The following is a 12502-nucleotide window of genomic DNA, read 5'->3' as shown; positions in this document are numbered from 1 at the left end:
TATCGGGGCGCAACATCTGCGCCAGCCCATCACACGCGCCCCGTCCCGCAGCGCTGCCCCGTCCCGCTCCATTGCGGGGCTGCGGGATTCCCGGGATGGGGGGGGGGGGAAACTCCTGGGGATCCCCCCCCTCAATGGCCGGACTTTGGGGTTCCTCTCTTGGGGGGGGGGGGGTGTTCCCCAAATGGGGCTGCGGGGCCAATCGATGGCAATGGGATGAGGCTGTCCTACTGTCCCTATGTCCTTCTGCCCTCCTGTCCCTCTGTCCCTATGTCCTACTGTCCCCATGTCCCCCTGCCCCTCTGTCCCTGTTCCCATGTCCCCGTCTCCCTATCCCCCTGTCCCCCTGCCCTCCTGTCCCTCTGCCCCTATGTCCTCCTGTCCCCATGTCCCCCTGTCCCTCTGTCCTCCCGTCCTCCTGTCCCCCTGTCCCACCATCCCCATCTCCCTATCCCCCTGTCCCTCTGTCCTTCTATCCCTTTGCCCCTCTGTCCCCCTGTCCCTCTGTCCCTCCATCCCCGTCCCCCTGTCCTTCTGTCCCTCTGTCCTTCTGTCCTTCTGTCCTTCTATCCCCTGTCCCCCCATCCCCATGTCCCTCTGTCCCTCTATCCCCATGTCCCACCGTCCCCCTGTCCCTCTGTCCTTCTGTCCCAATGTCCCCATGTCCCCATGTCCCCATGTCCCCATGTCCCTATGTCCCCATGTCCCTATGTCCCCCTGTCCCCATATCCCCCTGTACCCCTCTACTTCTGTCCCCCTGTCCCTCCATCCCCCTGTCCCTCTGTCCTTCTGTCCTGCACACAAGTGTGTGCACAACCCGATTCCAAAGCACAACAGTGCAAGCTCACACCTGCACACACATGTACACACACACACATGTACACGTTACACACACACATGTACATGTGTACACATATGTGCACCCCCCCCATCCACACTTATAGGTCTCTCATTGGGCTCCGTGCTGGGGGGGTCTGTGTGCACTGATAACAGCCCTGCTCTTATCAGGGCGCTGCTGTATGTTCCCCTCCCTATGGGTTTTGGGGTCCCCCCCCATCTCCTCACTGTTTGGGGTGACTCAATGATTGGGGTGCTATGGGGGGGGCAGCACCCCACTGATTGCCCCGTGATACCCACAATGTGGGGCAGAGTGGGATGGAGAGGGCACCCCCCCCCATCCACAGCCACTCTCGCGACCCGGTTCATTGGTCCTTGGGGGTGGGGTGATGTTCATGGGGGGTCTATGGGGCTGACTCGGAGCCTCTGCGCGGGCGGGGCGCACGTGGGGTTGACTGCTGTAATAGCGGGGGGGGGGGTTGTAGCGGGGTGACGGTTTTGGCTGGGGGATGAGGGGGTGGTGTATAATCGGGGGGGTGAGCGGATATGGGGCTGGGGGGTGATTGTTACAGGGGGGGATGGGGAGGTGATTATCGGTTATGGGGAGAGAGGGCGAGGGGGTGGTTAGGGGGAGGGGATTGGGGGAATGATGTCCACAGGGTATGGGATGGGGGGGATGGTTATGGGGGGGGGTTTGTAGGGGTGATGGTTATTGGAGGGTTGGGGGGGGATGTATGGGGTTGATGGTTATGGGTCGATCTCATCTAGGACAATTGCGTCATAGGGGTGTCTGTGAGGGGTTCACATCCATGGGTGATGACGGCTATGGGGGTGTGGTATCGGGGGGGGGTCGGTGTGGGGTGATGCTCAGCATAGAGAGCCACCTGTGCTGGGGGGGGTAAATTGGATCGCTGCATTAAGGCCGGGGGGGGCCGTAAAGCAGCGCTAGCTCCAGCCGGGCTATCAGCAATCCGCGGGGGAGGGCGATGCTCCAACACAGGACGGCTGCCGTTGTGGGGGGGGGCGGGGGGGTGCGGCCCCACAAAATTTGCACCTCGCCCCATTCCCCCCCCCCCCAATCCCCATCCCTCCCCATTCCCGCGGGGGCTGAGCCCGGGCTTCCAGAGGCCACCAACTCGTAACGAAGCGGGGTAGGAGAGGAGGAGAGAGGAGGAGAAGGGGCAGGAGAGTGGGTGGGGGGGGCATTGGTTGGGGGTGGGGCTATCGCGGCTGGGCCGTCGGCCTCCAACCGCTCGCTCCCTGGCGGAATGGCAGCGGGCTGCGTGCGGCTGCCATGGCTCTGGGGCTTGTCCTCTCAAGAAAGCGGTGCGTCCAGACATCATCGCCGTGGAAAGGAGAAACCTCATCACAGTGTGGCAGGGGGGGGGGTAAATACAGGGGGGGTATTATAGAGATGGTGGGGGATTGGGGGAGGGAGCAGGGGAGAGGGTCGGTGTGGGTTGGAGGATGGGAATGGGGGGGGGATCCGCTGTGTGGCCCTTGAGAATGAGGGGATTGAGCGGGGGGTGATGGGTGGGGGGTTATGTGGTGGTTGGGGCTGAAGGATGGAATTTGGGGGGGGGGGGTGATGGGGAGAGGTCGGGGGTCTTGGGGGGGGGCAATAGTATATATCAGCACAGACAGTAGAGGAGGGCTACCCCGGGGGGGGGAAGGGGGGGTTCAGGGCCGCAAAAATAGTGCGGGGGTTGTGGGATCGGGGGGCTGGGGCGGCCGGTGGGGCTGGGGGCAGCGGGAAGGGTGAGGGGGGGTGGGGAGGCCATGGGGGGGTTATAGGTTGGGCAGGGGGGGGGCCGGCAGGTGACCCCATCCCGGTGGGTGTGGGGCCGAGGAAGTGACGTCAGCCCCTGGGGGAGGAGGAGGGCAGCGGGATGGAGGATGGAGGATGCGGGTTGTCATGGCGATGCCGGCTGGACCAGGATGTGGGGCTGGGGGCTGGGGATGGGGGGACACGTGGAGGGGGCTGCGCTATTCCCCACCCCACAGCAGCGGGGGGATGAGCCCCAGCCCCACTGTGATGGCTGTGAGCCCCCAGCCAAGACATGGGGGGGGGGGGGCAGGTTGGGGTCGGTGTGCCCCCATCTCCCCACCTGAGAGCATCACCGAGCTGCATAGACCCCCTATGCCCCTTCCCTATTATATAGGACACCCCCTATGATATAGGACACCCCCTATGATATAGGACACCCCTCCGCCCTCACTGACCCCACAGTCTGACTCCCCATCCCCACGATATCCCCCATACAAACACCCCCATCCTCCTCTGATCCATCCCCGCCCTGGGCTGGGTTCTGTCCCTCAGCATCGCCCCGTCCAGCGGCGGAAGGGGAAACCATCACCGCCCGCGTACGGCCGGGAGGAAAAGGGGCCTTTGTTCGGCCTTCCGGGCCGGGCGCAATGTGGGGCAGCGACGGACGCTCTGTGGGTCCCATGGGGATGTGGGGACAGAGAGCAGAGCCCGGAGTTATAGTGGGTTGGGCTGGGATGAGGTTGGATGGGGCTGCACAAGGGGAGCGCAATGGGGACAAGGAGTGGGGACATGGGGGGGATGAAGGTTGGGGATGTGCCATAGGGACATGGTGTGGGGTCACAGTGTAGGGACAGGACATAGGGATGTGCCATGGGGACACAGTGTGGGGTCATGGTGTTGTAGGGACACGCTATAGGGACATAGGATGGGGGTCACACTATGGGAACACATTATGGGGACATGCCATAGGGACACGTGAAGGGGTCATAGTGTGGGGACATTACAGGCCATAGGGATGTGCCATGGGGACATGGTGTGGGGTCATGGTGTTGTAGGGACACTCTATACGATATAGGATGGGGTGACACCATGGGAGCACGTTATGGGGACATGTGATGAGCACAGATCAGGAGGATGTATTGTGGGGACACAGCATAGGGATGGTGGGGACACAATGTAGGGTCACAGCATGGGGACATGTGATGGGGTCACAGCGTGGGGACAGGACAGGCCATAGGGGTGTGCCATGGGGACATGATGTGGGGTCACAATGTGGGGACAGGACATAGGGATGTGCAATGGGGGTACACAGCAGGGATACGAATGGGGACACAGGATGGGGACACAGCAGGATGAATGGTGGGGACACAGCACAGCATCACATTGTGGGGTCACAGAGCAGGGACACCCCATGGGGACATTACATGGGGACACCCATGTCCCCTCCTGCCCCCCATGTCCCCCCCAGGTTCTCAGTGAAGACGCTGCTGGAGAAGCACACAGCGGAGCCCATCGATGACTCCTCCGAGGAGTTCGTCAACTTCGCCGCCATCCTCGAGCAGATCCTCAGCCACCGCTTCAAAGGTACCACGGGGACCCCCCCACATCCCCCCCATATGTCCCAGATGGGAACTGGAGCCCCCATTGCTGCCCCCAGGTCCCGTCAGCTGGTTCAGCTCAGATGGGCAGCGTGGTTTTTGGGATTACATCCGTCTGGCCTGCAGCAAAGTGCCCAACAACTGCGTCAGCAGCATCGAGAGCATGGAGAACATCAGCACCTCCAGGGCCAAGGTCAGGGGGAGCCCCCTCCACCCCCACCCCCATCCCATCCCATCCCATCCCCATCCCCATCCCCATCCCATCCCATCCCATCCCATCCCCATTCCCAGCTCCCATCCAAGGCACATGGCCCACTTCTTATCCCCCCTCCCCATCTCTGTCCCCATCCTCCCTCCAGCTTCACCCCCATCCCACCCCATTGATCACTCCATCCCCATCCACTTCCCATCCCCATCTGTGCCCCCCTCCTTGTTCCCATCCTCCCACCCTATTTCCATGCCCAGAACCATCCACATCCCCAGCCCTATTCCCATCCTCCCTCTGCCTTCATCCCCATCCCTGTCCACATCCCTTTTCCATCTTCAATTTGTCCCCATCCATGTCCCCATCCATGTCCCCATCCATGTCCCCATTACCACCCCCAGCCCCATCCATGTTACCAACCTTGTTCCCATCCTGCCCCCTATTTCCATCCTCATCCCCATCCATGTCCCCATCCTCCATCCCCATTACCACTCCCAGCCCCCTCCCAGCCCCCAATTCCCACTCCCATTCCCTTTGTCCCCCCATCTCACCCCACATCCCCATCTCACCCCACCATTCCCAGGCAGGGTGCCATGGGGGTCATGTTGGGGGTGTCACAGCGGTGCTATGGGGCAGCGATGTGGGGCTGGCACAGCACTGTGAGCCCCACTGCAGGGCCGGGCATGGATCCGCGTGGCGCTGATGGAGAAGCGCATTTCTGACTACATCACCACGGCGCTGCGGGACACGAGGACCACCAGGTGAGATTCAGCCCCTCCCACCCCTCACAACCTCCCCCCATACACCCCCCACAACCTCCCCCCATACACCCCCCACCCCAATGGGTGCCCACCCCCCCCTGCAGGCGGTTCTATGACGACGGGGCCATCATGCTGCGGGAGGAATCCACGCTGCTGGTTGGGATGCTCATTGGTCTCGGCGCCATCGACTTCAGGTGGGATGAAGGCAGGTGGTCGCCATGTCCCCCCCCCACCTTAAGACCCCTCTGCTCACCCCAATCCCCCCCCCATCCCCTCCAGCTTCTGCCTGAAGGGTGAGGTGATGGACGGCAAGGTGCCTGCGGTCATCGACTATACGCCCTACCTGAAGTTCACACAGAGGTACCCACAGCCCCACTGCCCCATTGCTGGACCCACACACACACACTGAGCCCCCCCCCCGTGTCCCCCTCCCCAGCTACGACTACCTGAGTGAGGAGGAGGAGCGGGGCAGCATGGGGAGCAGCACCAGCGAGGACAGCTCTCCCGAGCACCCCTACCTGCCATTGGTCACGGATGAGGACAGCTGGTACAACAAGTGGCGCAAGATGGAGCAGAAGTTCCGCATTGTTTATGCCCAAAAGGTACCGGGGGGGGGGGGATATAAGGGGTACCAGGTGCTGACCCCATGGGGGGGGGTTTGACTCTGGGGATCCTATCAGCCCTTGGGATGAGATCAGCTGTTTATCAATCCTGATGGGATGCTTCGGCTCTGAATGTCCCACATCCCGGTGATCATTGGGATGGGGACACCTGGGTACCAACCCCAATGGGATGCTCCAGCTCTCAGCATCTCGTAGTGTTTCCTGTATCCTATTAGAGCTTGGGATGGGGACACCTGCCTGCTGGTCTTTATGGGATGCTGCAGCTTTGGACTTGGTTTCCTGGTGGTGCCTGGCATGGGGCAGCCTGGGTACTGAGCTTTATAGGATGCTGCAGCATGAACATACCATATCCTGATGGTGTTTGGGATGGAGCCACCTGGGTACCAACCCCAATGGGATGCTCCAGCTTGCAGCATCCCATACCGTCTCCTAGACCCTACTGGTCATTGGGACAAGTCCACCTGCATATCAACCCTTATGGGATGCTCCAGCTTTGAGAATCCCATATACTGGGTGTTCTTGGGACATGGCCACCTGGGTACCAACCCCAATGGGATGCTGCAGCCCTGAGCACCCCACACATGGCCCACATCCCTGTGGCACCCGAGGGGATGCAGAGCCAGCCCTGTCCCCATCAATCACCCTGCACTGGGTGGCACTGCTATGGGTGACCCCACAGGGATACCTGGAGGAGCTGGTGCGGCTGCGGGAGTCGCAGCTGAAGGACCTGGAGGCAGAAAACAAGAGGCTGAAGCTGCGGCTGGAGGAGGCGGTGGTACAAAATCAGCTGGAGAAAAGGGAGCTGGAGGGCGTCATCCTGGAGCTGCAGGAGCAGCTGTGAGTGGGGACCCATCCCATCCCACCCCCATTGCATTGCATTGCATCCCATCCCACCCCATCATTCCTAACCTCAATGCTCCCATCACCCATTCCATTCCATCTCCATTCCATCCATCCCATCCCTCCCATCACATCCCAATCCCTCCCATCCATCCCCATACCATACGGATCGACCCTATAGCATCCCATCCCATATCCATCCCATCACTAATCCATCCCATTCATCCATCCCCATGCCCATCCATTCCATCGCCATCCCATCCCATCCCCATCCCCATCCCCATCCCCATCCCACCCCATCCCATCCCCATCTCCATCCCATCCCAACCCCATCCCGCTCCATGTGCCCTGTGAGATGCAATGTGCCCCCATTTCCCCACGTGCCCTATAGGACACCTATGGGTCACTATGTGCTGTGTGCCCCCATTTCTCAGTGCTCCCCCTATCTGTGCCGCAGGACGGGGCTGATCCCATGTGAGAACCCGCAGCTGGCGCAGCTCTCCAAGGAGATGGTGACGCCTTTGGTCAACCAGTGGCCATCGCTGGGGACGCTCAATGGCAACGAGAGCGGCTCGGACAGCAAGCTGTACAGGAGGTAACCGGGGGGGGGGCTGGGGGCAGAGCTGCGACCCGCGTCCCATTGGCCCCGGGGTGGGGGGAACTGAGCACCGTCCATCTGCAGGCACAGCTTCGTGAGCACCGACCAGCTCTCGGCCGAGAACAGCCTCAGCTCCGACTCCCAGCGCCTGGGCGAGGGCAAGCGCGAAGGGGAGCCCTGGGGGCCCTTGGGTAAGACCCTACCTGGAGTAAGACCCTCCCTTGGGGGGCTGCATGGGGCCCCGACCCCCCCCAATCCACAGTAGGGCTGCTTCCCACTCAGCCATCGGGTCCCCCCCCCCCATATGCCCCCCCGTCCCCACTCGCAGCCCCCACCACGCGCTGTGTCCCCGCAGGGAAGGACCCCACACCGTCCATGCTGGGGCTCTGCGGCTCCCTGGCCTCACTGCCCAGCTGCAAGTCCCTGGCCAGCCTCAAGTCCAACGAGTGCCTGGTGAGCGACAGCAACGAAGCCAGCCCCACCCGCAGCCCCAGCTGAGACCCCCGGCCCCCCCGGAGGACTGAGCCGCATCCCCTCCACGCTGGGACTGATGGACGAAGGACACGGCGCTGTGGGGATGGGACACGGATGCCCCCAAACCCACCTGAGCTGGGCAGGGGGTGATGAACTGTGCGGCACGGGGAGGGCAATGCTGGGGGCAGGGGAGGGGGCTGGGGTCCAACAGCCCCCCCTCAGCACCCATGGGACCCACTGCTCCTCCTGCAACACCATCCCCATGACTGAGATAGGAACCCATCCCCCTTCCATCCCCTTTTCCATTTGGGTTGTTTTGGGTTTGAATTCAACCTCATCTCGCCTTGTTGGTGCAAAAGGAATCAATAAATGCAGTGATAGGAGCTGGGCTCTGTGTGCAGCCTGCAAGTGGGGGTGGGGCAAAGAGCCATGTGTCCCCCAACCCCACAGACATGATGGGGGCTGCCAACTATGGCCCCTATGAGCATCACACTGCCCTCCATGGAGCAGGGAAGGGCTTCACAGCCTCGGAGTTGGCTTGAGTTTTATTTAAGAAAATAAGAGAAACTGCCCCCCATAGCAAGGTGGAGGGCAGCTCCCACATAGGGCAGACCCTCGTGGTGAAGGGTCAGGTCACAGATCCCAGCCTGGCCCCTCGGAGCAGCAGGGAGGGCTGTCCCTACAACAAGGGTCCAAACCCAGGGCAATATGGGGCCGGGAAGGTCCTGAGGAGGAGGAAATGTCTGCAGGCAGAGCTGTGGGGAGGCCCCACGCCGTGCAGGGCTATAGGGCAGGCTGTGCGTAATGAGGAAGGGCCGGATGGTTGGACACAGCAGGGCTCAGGCACACGGAGCAGCCCCAGGGCTTGGTCCATCATTGAGCCCCATGGGAGCACCCAGAGTCCAGCAGCAGCATGAGCACAGCCCCGGGGTGAGCGCAGGCACGGCCACGCAGGGCTGCATCCCCACAGTGAGCTCCAATGTCCCCAGCATGGCACAATGGAGCCACGTCCATGCTGTGCAACACCATGGGAAGGCACTTGGGCCAGCAGCAGGGCTGGCTCCGGCCCCGCTCCATGGGGCACAGCTCCCAGCTCCCAGCACTCACAGCCCACGCAGCTGCCGCTCCTGGTTCAGCTTCTGGAAGAAGGCTTTGCCAAACTCGTAGGTGCTGATCATGATGGCACAGGCGGGTGCCACCTTAATGACACGGGGCAGGAAACCTACAAGGACGGCACCGTCAGCCCCACTGCGACACCCACCAACCCCAAATGGGGGCAAAGAAGGAGAGTGTGTGTTAAAGCCCCACCTGCAAACAGCCCCCGTGTGCCAGACTCAGCACGGATACGCCGCAGGAGCAGCCAGGTGGATGAAGGCTTGGAGGCTGCAGCTGCGAGGAGAGAGGAGTGGGTTTAGGGGATGCCCAGAGACCCCCCATAACCCACCCCACAGTGAGAAGCCCCCTCACCTGGGTGCATCTCGCTGTCTCCCAGCTGGATCTGCCGCTGGGTCTTCACCACGTCGAAGGGCAGCGTCAGCACAGCAGCCACCTGCAGCAAGCAGACGGGGCTGTGCTCAACATCCTACTTCTATTGTCTGCCCCAGGGGGCTGCAGCCCCCAACGCCCCCCACTCACCGTCCCAGAGATGGCCCCGGACACGAAGCTGAGCATGAAGGTGGCCTCTTCCAGCCGGGTGTGCCTGCATAGCCATTCCCGCACCAGCTCGTAGTTGAACCAGTAGAGAGCTGGGAGGAGAGAAGTGCTGGTGTTGCAGTGAGACAGCAGGGTACCACCCCCATATCCCCACCCCCCATCCCACAGCCATACCAGAGAAGGGGACGTCCCGCAGCACCGTGGGCCCCCATCCCCTCCATAGGGACAGCCAGCCATCCTGAGCCACCGCTGACTGGATGCAGACACGCAGCTCGCGGTAGCTGAGCTGTCGGGATTGCATCTTGGTGCGGATCAGCTCCAAGGGGCTGATCAGTGTCACAGCACCCACTGCAGGAAGGGGGGGAGCAGAGGTCAGAGCCACACAGTGGGCAGGGGGCTGTGTGAGGCTCTATGGTGCTCTATGGTACTTACACCGGGCGAGGGCCCCCGCCAGCAGTGGGATGTGGTGGCCCCGGCTGCCGGTGCTGGCCTGCAGGTAATCACGGAGCTGGTCGTAGGTGGTGAAATAAATGACAGTGGCTGGCACAGCCATCACCCTGCGAGGACATGGGGGATGAGGGCAGCCCGGGGGGGGGGGTTCAGAGTGGGGGTCCCACCACCCAGATCCACACTCACAGCGTAGGGGGGAGCCCGCTCCACAGGGACCTGATGCCCTCGTGGCGTGTGATCTTCACAAAGGCGTCCTGTGGGGACAGAGCAGCACACAGCAGGGTCAGATGGGGTGAAGGGGACCCCTCGATCCCAGCCCAGGGCAGGCAGTCCCTGCAGCCCCTACCAATGTGCCGTTGAAGTTGGTGGGGCTCTTGTACCAGGCGGTGCAGCCGTTGCCGTTCTGACAGACGTACAGATGATCCATGAGGCCATTGCAGTAGAGGAAACACTTCCCTGAGAGAGTGGGACAGACAGACAGCATCATTGCCAGACCGACCCCGGCCTGGACACATCCCTCTGCCCACCCCCAGACCTTCACAGCCCCCAGGACAGCACTGAAGCTTCATGCCCCAGCATCACAGCAGGGCTGGGGGAGGCAGCAAGGCGATGCCCCATTGCCTGCAAGCATCCTGCCCCACCAGCAGCACCCAGGCACCGCCATCACACTCAGTGGGACCAAGCAGGGGTAAAGGCTCTGGGATGTCCCTGCAGATGACACCAGTGCAGAAGCAAGCTGGAGCCAGGGGGGGGTTTAACCCCCACGTACTCACACGTGGCATGCTGTGAGCTCTGCGGCACCGACCGCACCAACCACGCTGAAACACAACAGGGACAGGCTGAGCGATGGCAATGGGGATGTGCCACCACTGGTGTCCTGCATCCCTGCACCCAGTAAGGGGCCACACAGAGCTGGGGGGGGTGGCCAGGAGGTGTGGGGTGGTCACACAGCATAGGGACCAGCACAAAGGCAGCAGGGGGAGGAGTGGTGCCCTGGAGCACACGGAGCTTCCACCCAGCCCTGAACTGGGACACAGTGTGCATGGCACCCACCTGCCCCCCCTGCTGCCACCCCCAGCCCAGCACTGCTGGAGGATGCCAGTCCCCATGGAGGTACCTTTGGAGAAGGGCGTCCTCTGGGCCTGCAGTCGAATCTTCACCACATCCAGGGGTGTCACTGCAACAGCATCACCCTGTTAGCTGCCAGCCCCCACCATCAGCCACATCTCAGTACCACTGTGTCCTCCCCTCCCCCCCACACCTTCCCAAGGCCTCACCAAAGAGGGAGGTGAGGATGGCACCCGTCCCGGAGGCCAACATCTGCTGCAGGGGTGTGATGGCCCCACTGGGGCCCGGCGATGTCTTCTCAGCCATGGTGCTGCCCTCCTGCAACACACAGCAAGCTCAGGGGGCTTCACCCACACCCCCAGCCCAGCACGTGCCCACCATAGGGTTGGGGGTCTGGAGCAGCCCCGTGCTGCACCCCAGCTGTGCTATCAGCACTGCACAGGGAGGGCGGCCCCCTCCTTGCCCTGTGCCCCCTGTAATCAGGGGGGAACCTTTCTGGGGCCACCGGGCCCCGATAACAGCTAATAGCTGCTGGCTGCGGGCCCAAGGGGAGGAGGTGCTGCCTCCTCCCAGGAGGGGACATTAAGGGATGGGAGGGGACAAAGTGCAAAGAGCAGAACGCTGTGGCCCCCTCCTGGCCCCGTCTTGGTGCTGCCCAGGAGGTGTGGGGGTGCATGAAGAGCAAAGGGTTTGGAGGTACAAAGTGTCAGTGAGGTCAGAGCTGGGCGCACCCCATGCTATGGGGTCTGTACCCCGGGACCCAGCAGGGACCCCAGTAGCGTTCTGCCAACCAGAAGGCAATGGAGCAGCAGACAGATTTGCAGACACAATTCAACACAGAACAGAGCTCAAAAAAACAATAAAGAACCAAATTGCCTTCGTCATCTGACTCAGCACTTCTGCAAGGTCAGTGTGGCAGGAGCCAAGGGCTCAGGGCAGGGGATGGTGACGTGCTGTGCCTTAATGGGTATGGGGGAAGCACAGCACTGGGGCACTGCCAGCCCCACACTGCTGAGGGGGTGAGGAGCAGCTGTGGGGCTCCACGAGCATCTGCTGCTGTGGGGCACCCCACTGCCACGCAATGCAGTAAGACGTGAGGATGATGAAGGCCAGCAATTAAAGCAAGGGCCCAAAGAGCCCACACTGAACCTCAGCGACAAGGGAGGACCCCAGGGGCGGGGGGGGGCACAGGGGTGGAGGTGACACAGGGGGGATGTGACATGGGGGAATGACACAGGGGGGCTCCACCCCCCCCACGTGAGGTCCCCTAACCCCGGCCACGCCCCCTTGACCCCCCGCCCCCCAGTCCACCTTCAGGCCCACGTGCAAACCCCACACTTCTACCCCACCCCATACACCCCTTTCCCATCTCCCGGTGCTCGCAGCCCCCCCCCCACTAAAACCTCGCCTTCCCCACCACCACTGGGGAAATGAGGCAGCCGGAACCCCCAGAGGGGGTCGCGGAGGGGTGTCCCGGGACCGCCCCCACCTGCTCATGCCGGCCCTGCACGACTCTGCCGTCCCTCAGCACCGGGAGGGCCGCGGGTGGCGGCGCCTTTAAGGAGCCCCATGGGCGACACGCGAGGTCCTCCACTCCACCCCGGAACCACCGCCTCGCGCATGCGCC

General features: G+C 62.5%; 2 protein-coding genes across 3 annotated transcripts; one reads left to right on the top strand and one right to left on the bottom strand.

The window, feature by feature from the left end:
• The first annotated feature begins 2105 nt into the window (after positions 1-2105).
• Positions 2106-8092, top strand: RUNDC3A (RUN domain containing 3A). Its single transcript, XM_032440895.1, is given in 12 exon segments — positions 2106-2177; positions 2179-2213; positions 4071-4220; positions 4222-4396; positions 5084-5169; positions 5274-5363; positions 5449-5529; positions 5606-5771; positions 6472-6629; positions 7090-7227; positions 7315-7421; positions 7586-8092. Coding segments are annotated over 12 exon segments (1401 nt in total). The 3' UTR covers positions 7729-8092.
• A 139-nt stretch (positions 8093-8231) lies between these two features.
• Positions 8232-12502, bottom strand: SLC25A39 (solute carrier family 25 member 39). 2 transcript variants are annotated; one of them, XM_015885920.2, is made up of 12 exons: positions 12365-12502; positions 11085-11193; positions 10925-10984; positions 10581-10625; positions 10154-10263; positions 9994-10061; positions 9790-9914; positions 9532-9705; positions 9340-9449; positions 9172-9253; positions 9013-9093; positions 8232-8926 (listed from the first exon to the last, which is right to left on the bottom strand). In XM_015885920.2, the coding sequence occupies exons 2-12, from the start codon at positions 11179-11181 to the stop codon at positions 8808-8810; spliced, it is 1071 nt and encodes a 356-aa protein (XP_015741406.1). In that variant the 5' UTR covers positions 11182-11193; positions 12365-12502; the 3' UTR covers positions 8232-8807. The 2 variants fall into 2 exon arrangements, with proteins under 2 accessions (XP_015741406.1, XP_015741407.1); XM_015885921.2 differs by lacking the exon at positions 10581-10625 and having other exon boundaries at positions 12365-12501.

The sequence above is a fragment of the Coturnix japonica genome, chromosome 27 (assembly GCF_001577835.2).
Source record: "Coturnix japonica isolate 7356 chromosome 27, Coturnix japonica 2.1, whole genome shotgun sequence".
Lineage (NCBI taxonomy): Eukaryota > Metazoa > Chordata > Aves > Galliformes > Phasianidae > Coturnix > Coturnix japonica.
The sequence above is the reverse complement of the archived record's forward strand: the minus strand, read 5'-3'. Positions and strand labels throughout refer to the sequence as shown.